At 32.3% G+C, this 26,474-nt stretch overlaps 1 protein-coding gene and 1 long non-coding RNA gene across 6 annotated transcripts; one reads left to right on the top strand and one right to left on the bottom strand.

The window, feature by feature from the left end:
- Positions 1-240: 240 nt before the first annotated feature.
- Positions 241-26,188, top strand: Stv (BAG domain-containing protein starvin). 4 transcript variants are annotated; one of them, XR_011801332.1, is made up of 5 exons: positions 10,744-11,251; positions 12,405-12,753; positions 13,165-14,563; positions 16,639-16,783; positions 22,017-22,154. XR_011801332.1 is itself a non-coding variant. In XM_072014713.1 (2 exons), the coding sequence occupies exons 1-2, from the start codon at positions 405-407 to the stop codon at positions 24,126-24,128; spliced, it is 2,286 nt and encodes a 761-aa protein (XP_071870814.1). In that variant the 5' UTR covers positions 241-404; the 3' UTR covers positions 24,129-26,188. The 4 variants fall into 4 exon arrangements, 2 of the variants coding, with proteins under 2 accessions (XP_071870814.1, XP_071870815.1); XR_011801333.1 differs by lacking the exon at positions 16,639-16,783 and having other exon boundaries at positions 10,679-11,251; positions 13,165-14,149; positions 22,017-22,158; XM_072014713.1 differs by lacking the exons at positions 10,744-11,251; positions 12,405-12,753; positions 13,165-14,563; positions 16,639-16,783 and adding an exon at positions 241-578 and having other exon boundaries at positions 22,017-26,188.
- On the bottom strand, positions 12,318-13,719 carry LOC139993210 (uncharacterized). 2 transcript variants are annotated; one of them, XR_011801335.1, is made up of 2 exons: positions 13,585-13,719; positions 12,318-13,369 (listed from the first exon to the last, which is right to left on the bottom strand). It is a non-coding gene; the product is annotated as an uncharacterized lncRNA (long non-coding RNA). The 2 variants fall into 2 exon arrangements; XR_011801334.1 differs by having other exon boundaries at positions 13,510-13,635.
- Positions 26,189-26,474: the final 286 nt, after the last annotated feature.

The raw sequence follows: 26,474 nt of genomic DNA, 5'->3' as shown, positions 1-26,474 counted from the left end.
CTGACGATTAAATTTAGATCGTAAGATGCGTACTGTTTGTGTGCATCAGAACGTGCATCGCGAATATCGGAGTAGTTCGAGATAAATCGGTGACGATATGCGCGCTGTGATTGGCCGACAATTGAAAACGGGCCAATAAGCGCACGTTTCGCGCCGAAAAGATACGATTACACAGGCCGGTGTGAGCATGCGCGCTCTTTGATTATTCTCGCCATGATACGGCGCGAGCTTTCAGTCACGCGCAACGCTTCGTAGGGGAATTGTATGAAGGACTCGTTTCGTGACCATCGTGAAAAAAAGGAAACTATTTCAAGTTAAATTTGGTACAGCGTGTTGGCTAAAAGGCAACAAGTGTAACGTTCACTGATCGTGCATGAAACGGTTGTGCGCGTGTAGACCCAACTATGTCTTTCTACTTTCGCGACCGGCCGAAATTCAGCGACAGACTACGTGGTAAATCCGGCGACGAACTTCTGCAAGAGATTAAACAACAGTTCGACGAAGACAGCAAGTCTTTCTTCGAGCCTACAAATAGATCGCAACGGGATCCCTTTGAACGACATTCCACTTTCTCAAGGGTGAGTTTGCCTCTTCTTTACGTAAATCTCCGTTTAAAACCAAATCGTGCAAATCAGTGGAACATAATATTTATTATTAAAATTAAGTTTCTGGAATAATTTTTATGTCTAAGCGTAAGTGTTGTTTTCTCATCACGGTTTTAAGAGTTAATTATACTTTATTTGTTAACCTTCAGATTTTTATATTTCAGTGTTAAATTATGATAGAACAACGTTAATTTTTGTTTCTGTTGGTACAAAAGTTTCTTTTCAAGTTCATGTAAAATGTATTTATTATAAATTACGATATTTTATTCATTTTATTTAATAATTTAAATAGTAATTTTCACTATTAGTTTAGTTTAAATAGTTTAATTCAACATAATGATAATATAAGTAACAACATGGTAGAATTGCAATATCAATACTCTATCAGTTTAAGTTTGAAATACGCCCAGAAATACTCACCAATAACACTAGATTTCAAATGCAACTAAAAATTTTAATATTAAAAAGATATTACTAAATACTATATGCATCTATACATATAATGATACAAACTCAAAACATCAAAACTCAAAACCGAATATCAAAAGGTTAACGGGTAATTTTTGGTCGAACAACTTCTTAAATTATTATCTCTTTATAGCCTCATTAGAGTCACTTTGGTATGTTGAAAAAATGTGTTCCTTCTTGCATGATTTGAATGTGTTGTACGAAAATTCTTTATTTATAGAGTGGCCCAATTTCTACGTCGTTTCACCAGCATGTATTTAGTTTTCTTTGCTTGTCGGTTATTCTTGTCACAATGCCGATATTTTCAGAAGACAAAAAGTGAAAAAACTGTCGTGTTTATTGGTGATCGGTATTTTTCAAGTACCCTGATGTATAAAGATTCGAAAATATATAAACGTGTGATAGGTTCATAAGTGCAATATTTTTCATATAGGGTGATGTTTCTTGCACTGAGTATAGTATTGTCGAAATCGTGTTGTTACAAATTAATTATGACAAGTATTTTAGTTTTAACACAAGAACTACTAGCTCTTAATATCTATGTACTTAAATGTATTATGCTTAAATATGTCATAGTTTATAGTTAATGATCAAACCAAATAAGTGTGTGTTTCTATTACAATAAAAGTAAATATTGACATCACCAAATATACTTGCAAAAACAAAAAATCTGATACCAGTCATTTTAACTAATTTGATAGCGTAGCGTTAAAATGAGGTTAATGGTATTATATAATTTATATTTTAATATTTACATACGTACTTATATACGTTTATATATATATGTATATATAGGATTTTATTATTTTATTCTTCTATGCTATGTGAACGTTGCAAAAATTTGGTATTCATTATGCCGAATCACCTGTTCCGCGTTGTCAACGAGCCAGTTGTCATAGTTCATGGCGGTCGCGTGACCGTTACAGCTGTATCGGGTGCCGTGAAAATTTTTCGATTATTTTATCGCGATCGTCTCAACGCACTACGTATTATATGTTCCTTACAATAATTATTTAATTATTATTAAAAAGAATAACGAAAAATTTTCAATACGTTGGATACAGTATCCCTTGTAATATTACAATTCGAACTGTGACCTTAGACTCATGTAAACAAGACAATTTAACGATCAAATATTTCGGTAATCTTGTGATAATCGAGATCGTCCCAATGAATACCACAATAAAATATCCACCTGTATTATTTTTTTTATCGACGAACTTTAGAGTATTGTTGTGAAAATAAACTAATATTTCGATATATATAGAAAGGAAATATAATAATACGATAACTTCATAATATAATGATAAGATAGTTTTAAAGTTACGATTACTTTACCTCAGTGTCACTTTGTATGTATACATAAAGTATGTATATATAAAGATTAAAAATGCATTAATTGGTTCATATAGACAGTAGGTAGACTTATCTACCGTCGATATCGATCTACCTATGCGAATGTAAAGAGAGCTTTAAGAAACAAGTAGCTTAGTATCAGCTGTCATCTGCATTTTATTTCAAATTCAACAAATTTATGAAGAGCTTTTTTTTGAAAATGGGATTTTTTCATTCGATTGAAAAAGTCTAAGTAAAATAATTGCAAATATAAAATTGCTTTAACATATAATCTTATAGCTCTGAGCTAAATGTCTGAAAGTTACTTAAGAAACTTTTTTTTTTAGTACTTTCTATATAGATTAAATATGCGGGCATCATGTCCAAAAAGATAGTATGCTACTGCAGGGTGAATATGGAATTAAAATTGTTCCTATAGTAAAAGGAAAACGATTGATGATTCAAACGGAGGCCATGGGTTTCCCTCCTTTTTCGTATGTCCTCGTTTCGTTCAACTTCGATCGCCATCTTGGTGCATAATGAACGAAACAAAATCGATTAATCTAAACGTTTTCTGAGGGGAAAAAGCGTTCAAATGACCGTCGATTTATGAGAATGGCGGAAATTGCTGTTTCTGGTCGTCATAAAAGGGTCTTTATCCAATTCTGAAATACATTAACGATATAATGATAATTTTCTTGCAAAAAACACAATTTCTTTTCCCTAGTTATATTTAACCTTCGTTGTTACGATAATAGCCCGTAATAGAAGCGTCTTTATGGAATTTCTGATTTTATATACAGAAATATAGAAGCATAAGGTTTTCAAGAAATGTGATATGATTCTTGTTATAAAAAATATAATTTTGGTATTTTGCTTATCGATACAACAATATCTTTGTATTTGTGGAAAAATTTAATTGCACCTAAATCATACCTTTATCGAAAAATATAAACAAACACAGCAAAAGATTCCCACCAGATACGTGCGGTAAACAATTGCTGGTTTTAATCTATTCGCGAGTTCTCAAACGGAATTGTACAAGATATTTGAGAATAAAATATTTTTAAAAATCTAAGAAATTTTTTAAGAAAGGAGCAATAAATTGGATGATACATTGTTTATATAGAACTGGTTAGAAATATAAAAATTCTCAGATTTTTTGATACTATGAATATTATGAAGACGAATCACTATAATTTCAGCCCATTAAGAACCAATTATAATAGTTGCACATTATTAGGAAACATAAAAAATGTAACTTATATGTTGTTTTCTTAAAATACCAAAAATATTGTAAAATAATAAATACTTTGCAAAAGTCCACTATATAAATCAAAGATACACAAAAACTGTTTATAATTTCAAAAGAAATTAGTTTAACATACTGTCACAAATACTTCAATGTTATCAAATTTCATCAAATTATAATATCAAGCTGAAAGAAGTAATACTACTCGAAAAATATTAATCAAGTCCTTGGAATTTCACAACTATATTATTAAGAAACCGAACTGAATAAGTAATTTATTATATTGATAAATACTTCAGTTTCACCAAATTTCATCAAACTGTAGAATCAAGATGAAAGAAGAAATATCATCGAAAGAATATTAAGCTGATCCTTGTAATTTTCTTTGCTTAACTTCAATATTAAGAAACAGAATTGAGCAATGTAAATCGACTGGAACGAATTACAAATAAAATGTTATTAATATGTTAATACAAAACCAGTAGTCTGGCAAGTGTGCAACAAAGGAATTCACAGAGTGTATTATCTATAAAGGACCTACTCGAGCTTACTCGTGTCCCTGTAGAGGGTTCTGTTCTATTCATTGAAGTATATAAAGCTAGTGGGCTATTAAAACCACCCCAATTGCATTAAACGTCCCTTCTGAGAGAAAGAGGGTGACGACGTACCGGTACACGAGTACGAAATGAGATCAATATGGTATACGTGCGGTAAGTTTCGCAATTCTACCATCGAGAGCAGTCGCTCTACATCAGGCTGATATCGTTGGCTTTTCAGAAGCGCAGACAGACTCCGGCAAAGGACCCAGAAATAACGTGTTTGTTGCCAAACGCCCGCCAGGGAGATGACTTACCACTTATTCGCCTCGCCATAGACCCTTCTCTGTTTTCAACAATAAAACGTTTCATTGATCAATCGATAAGATCGTTCTGATGGAGGGTGGATTCCTTTTAAAGTAATGATACGAAGCCAGAATGCATTGCTTCGTTGCAATCTTCTTTGGATAGAAGAATATTAGTTAGGGTAGACTTTCTTGATTTTCGAACTTCTTCAATCGGTTGATAGCTCAGTGGACTTGGAATTATTTGGAAAATATATTATGTTTTAAAAATAGAGGACTGAGTTGAAAATATCTTTTTTCTTTTTTGGAATTAGAAGATAAGTCAGGATTAATGGAATTAATGCAAGATATTCAATTTTATTTATGGGAAATTTCAAGGAAAATTCTACAGGAGAAATGTATAAAGTATCCAAACTCATTATAAGATTTGTGAAGAATGGATGAACAATTTTCTGTTTTTACACTTCTTTAGTTATGTGCATAAAAATATGGTACGCAAAATTTCTCAGAAAGGGGGAAATTCAAAGAAGAAACGAGGACAAAAGAGAAGAAAGATAATTTCGTAATTACTACCATAAAAGTATATTTAATACTAACAACACAAAGAAACAAGATAGAAGAAAGGATAAATGTCTTAGCCGCATGATCAAGATGGTATCTTCCAGTAAATCTAAAAAATTCTGCAAATGTAAAATTTCTGATGGTTTGCAAGAAATTTAACGTGTGTGTGGAAAGTGTCACGGATCAAATGGACAGATTATTCTGGATCGAACGGTTCTTGGTTTGGAATGGCGAGAGGGAATCAATGGCAGCTATTTTCAGAGGCTCCGGCGTCGGCGACGACTTCGTCGTCGAGAACGTTCCTAGGTCTTCGAACATGCCGATGGTGTTTGAAAATTGTGAACATTGCTTCATGATATGCATCTCTTACGAGAGAAAAAAAGCAACATTACTTCATAGTTGTCAAAATCCTTTTTATACCGACTTTGGAAAAAAAGGAAGAGTATCTCAATTCAATGAGAATATATTTTTTTATTTTTAAAAGAATAATTCTATCTAACTTGAGCTACAGATTTTATCTTTATTTTCTTTTCTTTTTTTTCTTTTACTTCATTTTTTATATCACTTTTTATTTTCAGAAATATCTTTCTCATACGAGAAAGAGCCAGCAAATGCTGGTCAAAAGTATCTTTACGTGTATTTAACATATACACTTTCTTTTTTATATCAGTCTGTATTCTTAAAAGAACATTTCCTCTAACTTGGACAAGAAATACTGTTTTTTCATAATCTTTTTTAAAGAAACGACAAAGTATTCTGTTTTATAATTTTGCCGATATTGATCCATCTTCAGAAAAGATATACAAATTTTTTTATGAAGTTCTTTTCTAGAGATGAAGTCTTGAAAGTGCGATAGAAATGATCATTTCTGGTATAGAACGTAGTCATCCGTCTGGACCCCTGCATCAATATTTACTCTAGTAAGATTGCTGCCGTCACTGGCCGATTTTCTTTCATTTTTTTGCGGTTCCCATTCACTTCTCCGTCCTGGATATTGACGTGTAAAATGTTATGGAGACAAAAATGCTTGGAGAGGGTAAAAGTATATCAAGGGAATATTTTATTGATTCTGGCTAGAACTCAGATCTGTTACTGGATATGTCTCCTCATACCAGAAAAATACTAAAAAGTACAGATAATAAAGAATTACTAGTCCTGAAATAGAAGTAACATCTATAAACAAGCGCTATATGATCTCTCTTAAAGATAACTAGAAGAAAGATAAGACAAACAAGTATTTAAATTCGTAAAGGAAAAGAATAATATACTACAACACACCATTCTCTCCTTAAAGATTTAAGAAAATGCGATCAATTAAATGTTAAAAATTTCTAATTTTATATTTTGAAAAAGGAAGAAGAAAATGGAAGAAATGGAGAATGTAGTATTCCATCGTAATAATCCAGAATTAGATGATACTATTCCTATAATTTTTTAATAGTGGAGCTTTTCTATGACTTGTAATAGTGCATGATGTTTCGTGGTAATGCATCAATGGTGACTCGTCTCCGATTGAACCAGGCAAAGTTTGGTGCTAACTGCAAGATAAGACACCTCGTTACACCCACTGCAATTTTCATGCGATGACTCACGAAGTCATTGGGATTCATCGTGCGTGGAAAGGGACGTCTTGAAAAGTGCTCTCTTTCTCCGTTCTAAGAACCACGTCGCGGACCCTTGATTATCCCTCCTACTTTCCTTGGTGAACGTCATTCATGAAGCGGCATTCCTATCCGCTTTATGGCCAGTTCTGCGAATTGTTCGAAGGGAAAGGGTCATGTCGTGTCTTCCTGCCGCGAATTTTGGGAATTGACATATTATTTAACCTTCTATAATCGTGAAATTTCCTTTATTCATGAGAAAAGTATTTGGTATCATAATGTTGGTATTTAAAGGATTTATTGATAGCAATTATCAATTTTGAAATTTAAAATTAAATTAAAAAATAGTCAGAAGGAAAAAGTTACAATATTTTTTCTTATAAGTAGAGAAATTCTAGTTATAGAAAATTAATTTAATGTCCTAATTAAAATTAGGACATTATGCAGAGTAAAAACTCTGAATCCTATTCTCAATACGTAGATAATTATTAATAATAGGATGAAATGAAATGGACTTTTTAAGGAAATAAATAAACCTATCAAATCTCTTAAACATGTTATAACAACATAAAATTTCACAAATTCTTTCTATACATATTATATACTAAATATAACGCAAAAGCTTTGGAGGTTTTTATATTATTTTATATGTTTCAGGAATAATACAAGATATATTTTGAATTTTGAAATAATTCCCGAGAATATGGTTCTTAAACAAATAACGAATTTATAGAACATTCTGAATTATACGAAATACATTCTTGAAGATATTTTCTCATTGCAAACACAAAGAAAGAAGTAATAAAAGTAAAGACATGATTGTAGTAGGTTGTTGTGTGTCTTATCTCGAAGATCATTTCTGTTCGTATACATCGAGTATGACAATGCTGCTATAATATTACTGCACGATCAAATTCTTTACACGCTTCCTAAGAGGTATGTCTAATGTTTTTTCAAAGATCTTCGAAAATTACATAGTCCTTGTGCATGAAGATTGGTATTATGGTGTCCTCGACCTTCGATGCTTTTAGCGAGCTTTTAGCTTTTATCGCCACGCCCTATATCAATTACAATTGGCTGAAGTATTTCAAACGTACAATATTGATCCTCATCTATTAACAAACTTTTAGTATCTTTCATACCAATGTCCAAAAGTTTTACATTGTTTACTATTTCATATAAGGCATATACAGCATTTGAGAAAAAGAAACAGCTGATTATTAATACATAGTAATTAATAACTAAAACATTACATATTTAATATCATCATATAATATATATTATTTTGTATACATTAAATATAATGCTACGATATTTAAATATATTGTACAGTATACAATATCTACTTAATATAATAACTAAGTTAATAATTAAATTCGCGAGAACTCCACTATGATTTATGGAACAAAGGAGAAATATATTTAAAATATTTCTGTTGCTAGTCTAGTTCGTAAAAATTTCCGATCCTCTAATTTCAAAATATTTCACCGAGACTATTATGATTGTGAGGTAAAATAGTGATTCAAAATTATTTAATGGCGGCTTACATCAATTTTAAAATCTCAAAGATCGGAGTAAAAAATAAGAGAACGTGGCGTTGACCGACGTGTTGAGACTAGTATACTCGTTGCATCAATGGAGCATTACGAGTGTATGCGTTCGACCTGTAGTAGGAATCTCCACTTTTCCTTTCACTCTTTGATCGTTCGATACACGTGCACATCATGCTTTGTTGCGCGTGAAACACGGCGCAGTTCCGTGTGAAAGTGTACACATTGATCATTCTTATTTTCACTCCTCATAGTAATAATTTAATACAAGAATGCATAACAGATCGTAATCGTATTCAAATCAAATTCGTAGATCAGTGATTTTAGATTATGCTATCAAATTTATATTTAATAAATTATATATGTAAGTATCATGATAGAACCTTAGATTTAATGGATGAAATAAATTCTTATATAGGTTCCATTTCTTCAGTTATGTTAATAACAATATGAAATTGCATAAAAATTCGCAGTCAGAATTTTAGAAGTAAATATGTGGTATGTGTTTACACGCGGGCCTAATGCGTGAAAGAATGCATGCATGTATACCATAGTATATGTAGTAGAGATATGCTGATATCGGTAAGCCCGTAAGGAAATCAGTCTTTACTTCTCTACACTCTACGGTCATCTCTATGACGTCACGAAACTTCAGTCTGCTAAGGAATGGCGATCGAGCACTTCCTCAAGCTTCATAGTTTCCTGGCTGCGCCATCGATCACCGTAGATCATCGATCATCATTATCGATGATCGTGCGAGTGATCGAAACGCGTGAATAAGATCGAGAAACAAAATCGAAGACGAGACTGCAATAATTTCTCATATCGAATAACATGATCCACGATTTGTTCGATCGATTTTGAATATTAACGATTATACTTACTTTTATGTCTCCGTGAGAGACGTTTGATCTAGTTCGAGTTTTGTAAAGAGATGAAAAGATGGAATTATTGATTGGATGATATTTCATTAATACATACATATTTGTCACGTGACAATTTACAAATTACAAATTGCAATTTACGTCTTTTTCTTCAAAAACTACAAAATCGTTTATATCATAAGAAAGGTGTAATTTATATATTTACAACTTAGTTATTGAACCGTTAGATGGCAACACTCTTCACAAAAATTATTAAGATATATGTATACCATTTCGGTCTTGACTGTGTATCAATTTCATAGATGAAAGTATTTTTTGAGTATAATATAAATAATATATTGTATAAATAAAAATTCCAGATAAAAATATTTTAATATTCATTGTTGTACGAAGTGTGAATGTACTAATTTGTAATTTGCGATCGTAACGGAAATACGACAAGTAATAAAACATTTTTCAGAACTCCTGTTATGGTATTTACCTTTGCTAATGATTTATGATATTTGTATCATCATAAAAAATATTTAAATTGAGCTATTAAATATATAATTTTATTTATCTCTCCTGACTTGACTCGTACAGAATATATAAGGATGATCTTCTCTTTTAAACATCGTGTCATCGTTTTAATGAATCGAAACAAATTTCATTCCCTTCTATTGCCATGACTCTGACACGCAGCTTTGAACTATCGATATTCAAAGAAAGTCCAAGTTTCATTACGTTCAGTTACAGTAAATTATCAAATTTAAAAGAATATGAAAATTATTCTCATTGATCTTATCGTTAAATTATTCAATGTCCATCCCTGTTAAAAGTCTGCTCCTAACCTTAAAACTAGTCTCTTATTAGGCATAAATCTTTTCAATCATTCTGCATGATGAGTGAAACCAGCAGTTTTACGATTTGTTTCACATATTACACAAGACGTGTATATAGGTTTATTCGTGGATTATTCTCGCCATAAAAGAAATTCCGTCTCGTTACCACCAATATCATTATCATTATAAATTAGAAGATTAAATGAGAGATTTGTAATCCTAATTGGTCGGTGTACTTATTATATTGGTAATTGTACTTATTATATTCATAACAAATTTGTACATCATTTTTATAAAATTATATTAATATTTATCGTGTGATACATATCCATAATTACATTGCGGATTGTTATGTAATTCTGTAAAATTTAAAAGCACGAAGATGCACACAATGTAGGTATATACATAATAACATGATGACATACCAAAATATATGAAGTATTCAAAGTAAAACATCTGTTAATAGAGAATGGAGCAAATCTCTATTTAGGTTTTATTTCTTTAGTTGTATTCATAAAAATTTGGATCTGCATAAATATCCGTAATTTACACACACACACACACACACACACACACACACACACACACACACACACACACACACACACACACACACACACACACACACACACACACACACACACACACACACACACACACACACACACACACACACACACACACACACACACGTTTTCGAAAGGTAGAAATACCAATGGCATTTATGTATATCACACATCTGCAATCTTATAAGAATCCTTGAATGGTGATTCGAAACGAATAATTCGAAACATCTGAAAGTCAGAGATGAAGATCGTGCGTGATAATAAGTTGTATATGGAAGCATAAAGCGTTCGAAAACCATGGAGGACTACCACATGTACAGTTTATTCTTGCTATTGTCTCACGCGTGCAAGATCACCGAAGTGCAATATTCGCGTATAGAATTCTACAGAATCCGCAGATGGCAGTTCGCTGATGTATTGCCAAGCAATCGATTACATAATCTCTATCTTGTAGATTGTAGGGGAACACGAAGTGAGTCATCTGTCGAGCGAATTGCCGTTGTGTACTCATGCATGTGCAAATCGACATGTTCGTCGAAGTGTACGATTCGATCTGTGTTTCCTGCTTATTGTCAAGCGTGGTATAAACATTCGACACTATTGAAAGTTTCAATCTGATTCTACTGCGTTTCGAAAATATTCCACAGGAAGCTGATTCCACGATTTCCACAACGCATGGACAAAATTGCACCTTGGTGATCGTAAAGGAATTATAATTTGATGTTTCGCGACTCTGTACCACGTGCTTGCTCACGCTTTTATTAAATGTACGTATAGCGCAAGTAATAAACCATTTTTGATACTTTGTTGTTGATATTTTAAGCCACATTTAATTTGTTAAGATGAAATTTAATTTATATTGTTTTTTTTTAAATTAAAGATATCCAAATGGATTGCATAACTTTATTATTTTGATAAAAAGATAGTATTTTTCGTAAAAATAATTATATTTGTAGCAAAAGTAATTCACTATATTATTATAAATAATTATTCTAAGAATAACGCTCTTCCATAAATGGAGATCGAGAATTTACATTTTTTACATCATTACGTCAATCTCCTCTTTGCTTTTTATGATTGCAGCATTGGCGCGTTACCATTAAATATTATAAATTACATGCTAACATTATTATGGATCATGCTTAATCTAGTGAACGCTTTTTTTTCGGTAGTAGACATAAAAATAAGTAGAAATATTTTCGTGAAACGTTTCCAGGTAATGTTAAGATATTGTTTATTTCGGTCTTAAATAAATATCAATTACAAAATATCTTAAATAAATATGAATTACAAAACATTAATTTTTAGATAAAAAAAAAAACTTATATAAAGTTACTTAATGAATTATGGAAGTTTCCAAAGGGTAATTGAAAATCGCGCATTAGATTATGAAATCTTATCCCTACTTTGTTTGGCCTTTATCCAATCAAGCATCATTTCAAAGGTTTCTATATACCATTAATTACATCTCAATGGCATAACCGGCTGTATAGACATACTCTATGTACTATTATGTCACTTACAGTCGCCTTTAAATATAGTGTTCTCACGGTTGAAATCATAGTATTAATTATTCTATCGTCATCCTTGGATATTTAAAAAAATAAATCATCAAATTTTATCATATTGATCAACACGATGCAAAACGGTACTTTAAACATGTAGCTTTAAATAGAATTCTTCTGAATTATTTACTGGCACATTAGATACATTAGAATATTATATATACCAATTTAATGTAAATATTATTTTGAATTCTTCCATATAGAACGATTATTCTCAAAAAAAAAGATGTGTATATATTTAATTAATTTTGAAATTTAAACAAATCTATAATTACATAACTCAAATAGAATTCATTTATTTCACTAATACTATTACATTATTGCAAATATAGATAAGATGAAATTTTATCATTAGGTGATGATAAAGTTAGGTCACGACGAGCAAGGTCTCGGTTTGTTGTTGCGTCACGATGCAATATCTTGATTATAAAGCACCTATATTACATGATACCTGGCCACACGACCTGCACACGTATTTTCACGTCCAGCAGAAGAGGTTTGGATCGGGGCCAAATACTGCGATCGTATGACTAATTTTCAATGGCTGACTTTTAGTACTTCAGCGGTATAATACATCTGAAATCGTAAAGCCAAGTTGACATATAATCAGTTGACATTACGTGATAAAACATTCCCTCAAACGCTTATGCAACAAACACGATGTATAGAATTCTCATTAATTACGAAATAATTATTGGATCGAGGTGAGTGTTAAATTTTCATTGGAATTTTTCGGCGAAATTTCTCCATCGGTCATGGAGAGTTCTTTAGTTACCATTTAAAATTATTAGTGGCTCTTAACGTTACATATAGTGTCAGAAGAATCTTATCAGAATTACAGTAACGATCCTATTTAAAGCTCGATAAGTTCTAAAAATATATCTCGTTAATACATATGGGTTTTATTTATTAACCGCCCAATTTAGTTCTTATTGGGAACAATATGTAGTCTATATATATTTTACGCTGAAACAGTGCCTTTGAATCAGACACGGTCTATTTATACTTACATCGAGTGATTCATGGTTAATATTACATTAAAAAAAATAAGTCAAATTTTGAGGCTATAGCACGATCGAAAATTCTACTCGATTAATGATGATCTATTTATATAGTGCGATTATTGGTTGCGAGGAAGGAAAACGAGTTGACCAACTTTTCGGATGGGAATACAAACATGTGAAGGGAATTCATGCTTACTATAAAAGGATATAGGTAAACAAGTCCAGAGTACAGCCTTGCTCGGTAGGTTGATTGTAAAACGAAAAATGGAAAAACTTGACAATACCAATCCACAATTGGCACAGACGATAAATCATGCTGAAAGAATATTTCAAACCGATTTCAACGTGAAAAAAATAAATATTTTCGAAATCATGAATATCCTAACACTCTACGTAATTTGAAAACTCTGTTTATTTATTAGAAATTAAAAAATCCACAAAACAAGAAAAACTTACTAGATTATATATGAACATAAAATAATACGAATTTTATGATGTTTCCAATATATATTTTTTTTTGACAAAACGTACTTTTTATTTTAGACAATCAGTGATAAGGTCGATCTCAACTTCAATCATCTTTATCTATGAATGTCTGAAGAAAGTACAGTAAGAATGTTCTCTGTCATTCTTCGCTTTGAATGTCGCGTGCCGTTTAAGTGCGCGAAAACCAAATGATTTCTCGAAAGAGCCAGAGAGGAACGTTCTAGTAGCGTCTGGTGTGTTCGTTCGATTACTTCCGTGAGGGTTCGGCTGTGCTCGGTGGCAGTCACGTGGCTTTTAATACAGCCCACACAACAAATATATTTAAGTTGCTCCGGGAGCGCGCTGACAGTTTCGCTATTGACCTGAAACGAGTGTGTTCTGTAACGCGTGCATCTTGAGGATTTTCTCAAGAGAACATTTCCTTCTTCTAATGCAGAACCTTTTATTTGCGAGTGAGTGATACAAGTGTAAAATAGATGGAGTAACGCCGATAGTGGTCCAATTACATAATCTGAAAGCAAAAGGAAGAGAAGACAGAAAGCTAGAGTGCTACCTAGAGAAGATTGAAAGGAGAGAGGCTAAAGACAACTGTCGCACGTAATTGACTCGGGTAACTTTGCAAGATCTTTAAGCAAAAAGAGAAAGAGAACGAAAGTGTGTTTTTTCCAAACGTTTATTTTTTCGTTTCGCCTTTTTTGTTAACACGCCGTCGCTGTTGTTTAGTGAGCTTCTTGGCTGATCTTTTGAAAACGTATAAACAAATATATACATAAAAAAAAACTTAACCTGCAGAGCGAGCTCTTAACGGTAAAAGAGGCACGAACTTAACCTCTTAGTGTGTGAGACAAAAAATACCAGCATATTAAAAAAAAAATCGCATCTCCTGAGAAAAAAGAAGGAAAAAAGGAACACCACGTATTCGAAATCAGGCACGGATCAAAGGGTCCAAAAAATGGACTCGCCTGTCATCGTGGACAAAGCATCCGAATTCGGAGAACCGATTGATTTGGATCGTCCGTTTCCCGTAAGTGGTGCCATCTTTTTTTTTTTGCCATTCCCATCGTATATTCCGCAGTACATAATACATATGTATCTTTTACAACCTGAACGAATATACGATTTTTTAACGTGTTACAGTTGAGAGTAATGGACGGTATACGTTATTTTTATTCGTCGATATTTCGATGTCTTGATATTACAATATAACTCGTTCGTTACTCGAACGTACGCTTAAGTATCAGACAAGAATAATGTAAAGAGGTTGTGTTAATCGGCTTATGACGTTGCTCCAAGCCTGTATGTCGAATCATGCGATCTAAACGTTGATATAGTCGACTCGTGACGTTTATGCCAAGACTTTTCCAGATCGTTCTAAAGTAGTATTGCGCACCTTTTGATTTGTTTTACTTCTTTCTACATGTATAAGTTATCATCGATTTTTCGATATAATTTGCATATTTGAATTATTATATGATTCGCCTCTATTTAATATAATGAACCTTTATTCATTTATTTTTTTTTTTTACATTTTATTGTTTTACTATCTGTATTATTTTTCTTTTTATTGATGAGTTTGTTGAACGGATAGTATAATCGATGTTACCCTATCCCATGGGAAATTTGGGAGTTGTCTAGTTGATAGGGAACGTGGGGAAGGTATACGCACGCCTATCGATGTTCTCAATTCTTGCGTTTAACGTCGGTTTCGACCTTCTCTCTCGCGTTCTGCGGGATCGCGTGGAAGTTAGAAATAGAATTCGCGAGGAATGACGTAGGTTTTACCGTCTCGAAAACGTCGACTTGTCGACCCGTGGATTTCACACTTTCTCCGGATGAACAGGATGGATGAACAAATTCCTCGCTAACTTGATGTTACTATAATACAATTTATGTACTCACGTTACTGATTTCAGTCAAAATGAAATTTAGAATTCTTAAAATTATAACACTTTTTTGTTCGATTATTCAAGAGTTTCCTAAATTGACAGCAAATGCAATTTTGGAACTATTTCGTAAGTGCCATGATAGTTTTATAATGACGATTTACAATTCACATATATAGGGATATATAGATATAAATATCCATTTGCAAAACTCGGCTGAAAACTAGATATGAAAAAATATTGATTTACTTTATAAAATCAGTATAATTCAATTATGTACAGTTAAGTACAAAATATAATATAAAAATTTCCATTAACTAGCTACATATAATGATATATTCCAGGTACCCCTATACATTTTTTTATAGTTTACTTGCTAAAATGAAATATAGGTTTTTTGACACCTTGACTGGAATTTCCATAGGCTCTCTATAGAATCTTAATGTTATGTAATATGAAATCTTTTTATGACTTTATTACACTGACTTATTAGTATATTATTTTTCCATAACTTCTAATTATTTGACTATTAGTTTGTAATACTTTTGCTATAGTTTTATCATATACATGTATTTCGTCATTTCTCTTTTACTATCTGTTTGCTATAAGAACCATTACTCGTTTTCTATGAATTTACCGTAAATTGAAGTCTATACTTCTACTTTAAGTCTTCAGATAAAATTTTCATCATCAAGATCTTCCAGAAAAATCATCTCACAGATCATTTTATTATATTATCATTTTCATGGTATTCCAACCGGAAGTTATCAGTGCAATAGTACTCGTACAAATATTCGATTTGACTGGCGTCTTCTTGTCTGATCAAGCCTCAAGCCGGTCCTGAATCTTTCTAACGTGTTCTCCTAGAACAAGGTCTATTCCTCCAAAACATAAGCGTGTTGACGCTAATAATAAACTAACGGAGACGTTTCTCCTCCGTAGCTCTGTCTGCGACCAAAAGGAATCAGATAGAGAAAGAAAGAAGCAAGAAGAAAAAAAGACGAAAAACGTAACATAATCGCGGTCCATTCGCTGACTACGCGCTTTATTTCCTCTCGTTTATGTCCGACCACTCGGCCGTATTAGGCTTGCCTGAATATCTTGCGGCCATAAATGGTCTTTTCTCTTGAAATTCAACTCTGATCATCGATAATGTTCATTGTTCTCCAAAGAATTTTCTCAATCGAAATAATAGCACAAAGATTAATTGTTTCAGTTTATTACACAATTGTTTGGAGTATACTGCCGATGATACTGGAAGGATCTTTGAGGTTAGAATCGAAGCGAATATTGCTTAGGAAGATTAGGAATCTTGATCTGTAAGATCTCGTGCAGTAAAAGTTCAATTCATATATTAAAAGGTATAATAAAAGGAAAAATAACGGTTATTTGGATAGCTGCATGCTGTGCTTTTTGTAGCTGTAGTTTAATCATAGATTGTGGTATAAATATTTAGTATTTTAATACTCATAGTTTGATTTCTGATCTTTGAAAAGAACAAATCTACCTTTTGTGTATTCTTATAACGTTTATTTATATATTTACGAACACTAATTTTTTGAGGAATAAGACCTAAAAGTAATCCTAACCTAACATTAACTACAGATTAAAGAACAGAAATGAAGACATTTTCTTAAAAATTTCCTATTTCTATATGGAGAGCAAAATGCGTTTTATTTTTCTTTTTTATTTTTCATATTTTATTTTTCTACATATCTATGGTTTTTATCGCTATTTTTATATTGTAATAATTCTGCTAATTCTAAATACCTTATATATGTAGGTTATTACAAAATAACCCACAGTAACTATTAAAACGAAAGCAGAATTGTAATCAGCCATTTATAATGTTTATATTTGTCCACATTGGTCAACTGCACGAGAGCTTCGCTATATCGTTTCCGCCATTAATTATAGGAAATTGTCTTCTTAATATCATTTACGGCGTACCTAGCTTCTCGAAAAGACGATAACAGAGTATTTTTACCTGTGATCTAACCGGCTGCCCCTTTTCACGTAAAAAAGAAACCGGTTTCGATAAACATTATTTTTAATACTATCGATGATGATGCCTTGACATATGTCGCGTAGGCGTTATCCATCCATTGGAGAACGGAAGTGAAACCAAATTGGTATTCCTTCTCTTTCACTCATCCATTATACGACATATTTCCGGTATTTCATAAAAATCTTCGCAGTATAAGATTTCTAGGATCTTTTACATTGCAAATTTTAATAATTTCTATTTCTCGAGAAGAAGTAATGTAAATCTTTTTTATATTCCCTCATTATATTTTTGAGTTTTAATAATTTTGTATTGTTAATGATCTTAGAAACTTATTCCTTCAATTAAGCTTTTTTCTTTTACTGTTGCTGTCATCTTGTTACTTTTCAGAAACTAAACATTTTTGCTGCGAATATTCATGACTTCTATAATTAGATTTTCCCAAAATTCTAACACTCTTCTTCATTCTTTTTCAGTACCTTTCCAGATTCGAGAATGCTTTTAATTTGTTTACTCCAAAATCATAAAATCTTAATAGTGAATGTCGCCCAGACTTTCAAAATTTCCTTATTCTCTCCAAAGGAGAACATAATCCAATTTAATTATTTTTTCTTACTAATACAAACTGAAAATAAAAATATTTAGAAGATAGAATAATTTATCTTGCATTTTTTTCTACTTTCACTTTTTAATTATAAATCATACGAAAATAATTATTCTTTTGATTGTTATTTCTCTATTACTTCTCTTGAAGAATATTTCTATGTTAATTAAAAGCAAATGAACTGTATATTCTGAAGAATACCATGAGGAAATCAGGAAATAACTATAAATCGTCGTCTGTCGTGGGCTTGATTCAAAGAACCGTGACACAGTTCTTCGTTTATATCGAGCCGGCGCTGACATTCACCCAGTTTGCCGTTTTATGGATAACCATAGCGGCGTGAACTTTTCTTTATCTTTGATTCTCTTGTATTCTTACATATGCGTTTTGCTCATACAAAATGTGTGTAAAATTACCATTCTAGCATACTATAATGGAAAATACATTGTTTCTTAATAATTTAAAATTGTTTATAACAATATACGAATTTTTCTTTTTAATTATAGTTAACCTCAAAAATGTATCAGAAATTAATTTATTTATTTTATAATTATTTATTATATTATGTAATAATTATTACTATAATATATATAATAATGACAATAATTATATTTATATAATATAAATATAAGAATATAAATGATATTTGTTATTTTAAAACTATTAAAATGTAAATTGTAAAATAAATATAGTGGATAGATCATTAATTTAATTAACAATTTTGTATTGACTTGGTTTAATAGATTTTTCGTTATAGTTTAGGTTATTGTTAGTCAGTTACATGTAATTTACACTTACAGTGCATGAACACATACATATACACAAGAAAAACACAACAATGAAATCCTGAAAAGTCGCATAAAAGGCAAGGAACGCGCGGAATGCAGCACGCGAATGAATATTCAATGCAGAGTAGTTCAGTCACAGTTCCTGGAACTGCATCTCATAATTAACAAGTTTCATAATTTTCAGATCGGAAGTGTTGCATGAACGTGATCTAGTACCTTCTTTAATGATTTTTAAACATTAAAATTCTTTTCGAATACATTCTAACCCACTACAATAATCATACACTATTAAAATACAATAAAAAAGGAAAGAAAAAATTTAAGAATACATATGAAATATAGAGAGTTAGGTACAAATATCTCTGAAATGAAAGACAATTACAAGATTATAATTTGTCAAAATAGTTTAGTATTATTGTTATTATTATATATCACTTCATATTATTAAGCTTGCTAATGTTAAAAACATTGCTCGAAAATTAACTTTCCTTAATGTAACTGGAACGGTGATTAGTATAATGGTTCTGCTTAGGAAATTTCATTTAAGGCAAAATAAATTTTCAAAGGACTATTAATAGCCATTAATGACAGAGTTTAATTGTGGTCTAACCTAAAATAGCAACTATACACACAATGATGAATTGAAGATAAAAATAAAGAAACACAAAGAAAAAAGATGATAGCTGATTCAGATGTAGCAAATATAATGAATTAGACAATAGACTAGTTCTTTGATTAAATATTTCGTGCCTTTGCGCTTTTAATGTTTACGCTGCGCGCGTAAATTTCGAAAATTTCACAGAGTCAAACGGTTTTATGGAGCTTAATAAATTTTTTAAAGATATAAATTACTATGAATTTGAAAATTGAAGACTTCTCTTTACAACGAAATTGTAAAAGTTTATGTACAACCCTTTGTCACTATTTTATTGCCCTTATACGTATAAGTAGATCTGTCTATCTTTTTTTGAATTCTGTGTTTCTAATACACTCAATCACACACAATAGACGGAGGAAACCTGTGTATAAAGGTTAATTTATGGATTTTGCTGGTCAGAAAATATCCAAAAGTTATTTTTATTCGATTCTCCTTTTTTTATTTAATTTATAATATTTAATATATAGGAATTAAATTACAGTCGATAATGGAGAAAAGAAGCAACCGATAGAAGTGAAAGAAAAGTTCAGATAGACCTAACGTTTAACGGGTGTGCATGATTCATAAGCGGAATCAAGTGGTGCATCTTTAAAAGGCATCGACATACGAATGAAAGACTTTCTATATATTTTAGTCAAAGATATGCAAAGAATACTGGAAATTAATATATGAACTCGAGAAAGAGAAATGTAAGCTTAGGTCCTATGACTTGAATTGCACATAAATTCACAAGAATAAAAATACTTTTTGTGGTATTTTCTAGGTATTGTTAGAACCGAATAAAATGATACATATTAAAAGACTGCTGTTTATTAAAAAATGAATTGGTTAATATTTCGGAGCACCATTTTTCCATATTGAGAAGTCACTCAAACAAAACAAAAATTCACTCAGACTCTAAGGAAATAGTTTGTGTAGGATGAATTGCTCGCCTGCAGGTGACCAATTATTGCACTTTTAAAGCTTTTCGTCTAAAAATCAAGGCGATATTAGATATATGTTTATTAAACAAAAATATTAAACAGCACTATCTGCTTCTGCTTTTGATTGATCTATATTTGTGAAACATTACTTTTTACCATTAAATTTTAATTTTTACTAGCAAATAATTGCTAAAGTAGTAATGGTAGCTTTTAGTTGTGAAATTTGTATATAATGCCTATAATAGTTGTCAGTAATTTTATATTTGAAATAAAAAATATCAAACAAAAAGATAGAAATCTAAAGTCAAACAAATAATAGAAAATATTATATATTAATAATTTTTTATAATTTTCTATGATTCTTATATATTTGCGTTTAGACATAAGTATATACTTTCTTAAAGGAAGAAAAGGAAAGTTTAAACAATCATTCCTATTTGCTAAGGAAGTCACGGTTTCCTTTGACCGAATTATTTTCTGTGGGTGAAACTACGAAATACAATGCAACAGCCACGTATGTATATACATACGTGTGTACATGTATATAGTGTGTAGCCACTGTATATAGTTATTCAATGACGTAAAGGTCGTAATACATGTCGTCACGAGTGGAACATCCACGCGAAATCACGCATTTCTCGAAATGGCGTCAATTATCATACTACTAATCCCCAAGTCGTAACGTTAATGGTTACTCTTTCGATATCGTAAAAACCAATCTTCTAAGTATTTTTCTAATATTCACATATGTAAAATATTGTAAATGTATACAACATTCTAATCTCTTTGTGCATGGCTTTTAATTTTAATAATACATCATTACGAGATCTTGTAACTTCGTTGAAATCATAGATCTTTTTAGAAGTTTGATACAGATTTACCAAAGCGTTGCACTTTACGCTTCGTTTTTCTTTTAATACCATTTATTCGAATGTCTACCTCCTATTTGTTATATTTTTTATATTGTGTTCGGTATCAAGCTTTCTGTGACTTACAAAGAAAGAAATCGCTTTAACGCGCAAAGAAATGTTTAAACACGGCTTATTTCACAGCTTAAGCGGCAGAACTTAAGTAAATAAACTTTAACTTACATCGTTATATTAGTCGGTAGAGACGTCTTTTGAGGTCTTTTAAAATTTTAAAGAAAAAATTAAAAAAGAATATTCTAATAGCCATAGAAAAATGAAAACATTTCACGAATATTAAAAACAAAATTTGAACTTTGAATATCGAAATAGTAAGAATTCATTAAGAACCAATGTTGCATTACTTTAATATTTCGTTCATGATTATATCACTTTTGATAATATTTCTTCTTTCATCAAGATCTTGCTATTTTATGAAGTTTGAGAATTATAAGTATTTATTATTCTAATACCTTAAATTATTCCGAATATTTCTAATTCCTTTTAGCTTGATAAAAAAATATTTGCTTATTACTTAATTTTTGCTCGTCATTTTTCCCTTGGTTTTTAATGGATTAATACATAAATAAATTAAAATAAAATTCCGTACTCTACATATACAGACCTCAGAAGTCGCACTTTAGACTTACTAAAGAAAACCGAAGAAAAGAACACAAATTCCTTACTTCGACTTCTATTACCTGTTACCAGGGGTTCCCATTCGACGACGACAATTTCGGACGACGCAGTGATATTCGTGCGCATCTGGACGATCTAGCAGCCCGCCACCCAGAATTTGCCGACCATCTGTTAGGCCCACCTTGGGGTGACATCCCATTCCACGGCTCTTTCCGTAACCGAAATCGCGACTCTGGAAACAGAGATCGTAATAATCATCAACAAGGTTACTCTGACGAGGACGCACGAAGTCAAGCAAGCGGAAGTAGCGCTGCCAGCGGAATCAGTGCATCCAGTTCACACGGTGAAGCGGACATTAACCAGAATCAGAAAAATAAATCCTCCAATTTCGAAGAATCTCATAAGAAAAGTCAAATTCCGCAATACGGATTACGTAATACTGTGGATATAGGTCAGCACCATCACAACATGGAAAATCTTGACAGAGGAAATCGTGGACAACGTTCAATGTCCGCTCCTCCAGAGAATAGACAGTCTTCTAATCAACAACAACCTCAACAGCAAGAGCAACAGCCACAGCAGCAGCCACAGGGTCAGAGATACGTTTCTAGGATAGATATAACGCCACAGCATAACCAGCCTCAGCAGCAGAAATCACAGCAGCAACAGTCGCAGCCACAACAACAAACTCAGCAACAACAGCAGAAACCTCAGCAGCAAAGTAACGTTAGGCATATTCCAATTTTTGTTGAAGGTAGAGACGAACCTGTGCTACCAAGAAGTTTCGACGACCCGTCTTCCTTCAGAAGAGCACCTTCTCCTTTCAGAAGAGAACCTTCCCCTCCACAGTTTCATGCACCACCACACTTTCAAAGAACATTTGGTCAGCACTTTGGTGGAAGATCCCATCAACGGCCTCCACACTTTCAGGAATCTTTCTATCAGTCACCAAGTGGCTTTGAGCATCCTTCCAGGAGACAACAACAAACACACACTTTCCAGCAGCCTAGACAACCTCAGCAGCAACAGTATTGCGAAAGACAGCCTCAACAACAATATTATACTGAGAGACAACCACAGCAGCAGCATTATGAACAATCCAAGCAACAGAAGTCTCAACAGCAGGCTCCACCTCAACAACAACAACAGCAACCTCAGCAACAGGAACCACCAAAACCTACCGTTCCAAAGGATCCTTTAGAAAAAGTAGCTCTTGTACAGAAAGAAGTAGACTCTCTGGCTGAACAAGTTAAACAGTATAGTGGTAACTCGAGGACAGATAAAGAATATATTTATCTGGATGAAATGCTTACTAGAGAACTGATTAAATTGGACGATATAGAGACAGAGGGTAGAGACAATGTTCGACAGGCGCGCAAGAACGCGATAAAGACTATACAGGAAACGATTAGTTTACTGGAGTCGAAGGCGCCGCTTCCATCGCAACAAGTATTGTCAGAGGGACAGGAGAAACAAGAAGTTTCTAATGTAACCGAAGAGGCTGAACAGACTGGAACACTGGGCATGCATCATAAAGAAGAGGATCAGTCTCAGAATAAGGAAGCAATCCCACTGCCTCCTGCACCATCATCTCCAACAAATAAATCTGAAAAAGCTACCGAACCTTCTACAGAAAAAATAGAAAACTCTGATACTTATTACGCCACGAGTCAACAACAGGATGCTCGGCAGGTTTCCAGCGTGCCTATTGAAACGACTCCAGCGAAGAAGCCGGAAATGACGTCCATGGATGTTCAGCAAATTCCAGACGAAGCTGTTGTAACTGAACAGAAGGAAGTAGAGAACGCTCCCGGAGAAAAGGAACAGGAAAACACTACTGAAGTAAAGGAAACAGACATTTCTGCTGAAAAGACTACTGAGAACATTCCCTCTGAGGGGAATAAGGAAGTAAATCCTCTAGAAGAAAAAAAATTAGAGAATGTTTCTGAGGATAAGAAAGTAGAAAACACTTCCAAGGAAAAGAAAACTGAGAAAACTGATAGTAAACGGTCTGGCCAAGAACAACAGCAAAAAACAGAGGAGAAAATGGAGATAGAAAGTAGTGAGGTAAAGCAGTCTCCCAGGTCAAAAAAAGGAAGGAAGACAAAGAAACAGGCTGCTCCAGTGTCTGATAAACCTATACCATTGCCAGCTCCGGAGAACACTGAGGCTAGTGCAAATTAGAATAGCTGGCAGGAAGAAACATAAAGTGTCACGATTCTAATTGGACCAAAGGATGCATCGGGCAAGTTATTCTGTTGGTTGTCGCCAGAACAGAATATCATTATTTTGGAGAACAAGCGAAGAGAAGCCTTTTGATGGTCGTTATTTCTTTTCTGTTTTGCGATCATTCTTCGTGCCAGATCGATAGAAACGTCGTGGATCGACGTGAAAATCGCACAATCGTCAGCATGGAAACCACGCCGGCCGGAAACGTTCTTCTGTTCTGTTTCGTTGCTCCTTCGTTCAAGTGGTTGCAGTCAGGTTCAAACAGGAGAAGAGTATATATGTTCAGACAACCTTATAGCATATAGAATCGTACAACGAATATCCAGCACAAAAAGGCTGTCACGCTGTTGCGTTGCATTTGGACGAAACTGTCCCTCCTGATTTCTACTCTTCACCCGTGCTGATTTCATGGGAAGTCATATGAGAAAGAACATAGAATACTCAAGGAATTGTATTACACGTTTTGATAATGTTCAGTGCAAAGTTTGATTGCACTCGAAGAAACTGAAATATCGGTCTCCTTTTAGGAACAATTCTTTTCTCTGTTTTTATTATTACTATTTCTTCTTTTTTAAATTAGTCACATTATTTATTAGATATATTTTTTCTTTTATTGAGACGTTGATTGACTAGTTAATTGGCTAGATAATGACTGAGTAAAAGCAAAGGAATGAAAAAGCATTTTTTAGGAACCGATATTTAGTGTTCTATATATTATCGAGACTGGCATGTAGTCAGTATTGATAATAAGATTAGTGGGAGGAATTGGACACGATTACGAAAATGTTTAAACGTGTTGTATAATGAAGATGTTAACTATTATCCACAAGGAAACGCGTTGAGGATGTCGGAGTCGAACGTTCAAGAATGGAACGCGTCCGTTTCTTACTATTAGTATTACAGCGCACGGCCTGAAGCATGATAAAACTAACTTTATTATTATTATTATTATTATTATTATTATTATTATTATTATTTCTATTTATAATTTATTGTGCGTCTGCTGAACGATTCGAGCACGATTTTCGTGCCCCTAATATAATAGATTATTAAAAGAGGATGGTTCAGGAATTTATAGATTCTCAATAACGAAGAGAATGAACAAAAAAACTTATACAGCTTCACATAGTTGTGAAATATCTCTGTAAGCTTTTTTCTTGATATACTAAGAAGGAAGAACGCCAGTTTAATATGAAATGTAGTGATTGACTAATTTTATAGTATTTATAAGATAATAAAATTATTTTTACTATGCAACATTTTCACTCCAAGCATATATAATTCATAACATAGTTATCTATGTTGTATAAAAATCAAATTATATACAATTTAACTTGAAACAATCAATTTCTAGGTAAATCAATTAAGTTTTTTTTATTTGATTTACTGTGTAGTATGAAATCTGTGAATTTCTGAGCCACTTTATTTCAATCCCATGTGCAAATTTGTTATCACGAAATCATTGTGTGTGATATACGAACCATGTATGTACATATTAAGATCGTATGTGTTCGTTTTATGAAAAATGATGTAGCCCGTTCACAGTTACCTTAAATCATTGTTCGATTTTTAACAATATTAAGAAACTTGATTCTTATCTCTTGAAAAAAAGAAAAATTGTCGATAACAATAATGTACAAAGTGCATTATTCTATGGTTCCTTGTTCAGGGTGATACTCATCATTATTCTTCCTTTTTTCTCATTTTTTCTTTTTTTTTTTTTTTTTTTTTTTTTTTTTGTTTCTGTATGATATTTACGTACATATGAATCTGTAGAAATCACTTGCTTTCAAGCAGAAATTTTGTATTTTTTTCTGACGTGTGAGAAATGCGCACGCGCGTGCGTGTGTGGTGTGTGGTGTGTGTGTGATAAGAAAGAATAAATGTATTATACAAAAGAAAGATATGTGAGAAAGAGTGAATGAATAAATGATCTAACTATCAGTAGAACATCAGTATAAGTGCGGCGAAAATGTAACTATTTTATGAACAAACGCATTCGATTGAAAATACAATCTGCTCGTTTGAATCATACATTGATCCTAACCTCATCAGATCATATTAAATCATATTAAAATGTTCCTGTCTCCTGTGTTAATAACCAAATTCTTCTGCGTCCATGAATTACGTCATTTGTGTAGTCTATTTTTTTAAAGTGGTATAAGTCCAATTTTGACTTGTAAATTATACCATTAGCTTCATGATAGACTGATGTGTTCTACTGTTATATTTTAATGGTATATAATTAGAGACATATTAGTATTTCCAAAAATTATTAAAAATATATTGGTTAAAAAAAAA

Source organism: Bombus fervidus, chromosome 12, assembly GCF_041682495.2.
Source record: "Bombus fervidus isolate BK054 chromosome 12, iyBomFerv1, whole genome shotgun sequence".
Classification (NCBI taxonomy): Eukaryota; Metazoa; Arthropoda; class Insecta; order Hymenoptera; family Apidae; genus Bombus; species Bombus fervidus.
This window is presented reverse-complemented; position numbering and strand designations above follow the sequence as displayed.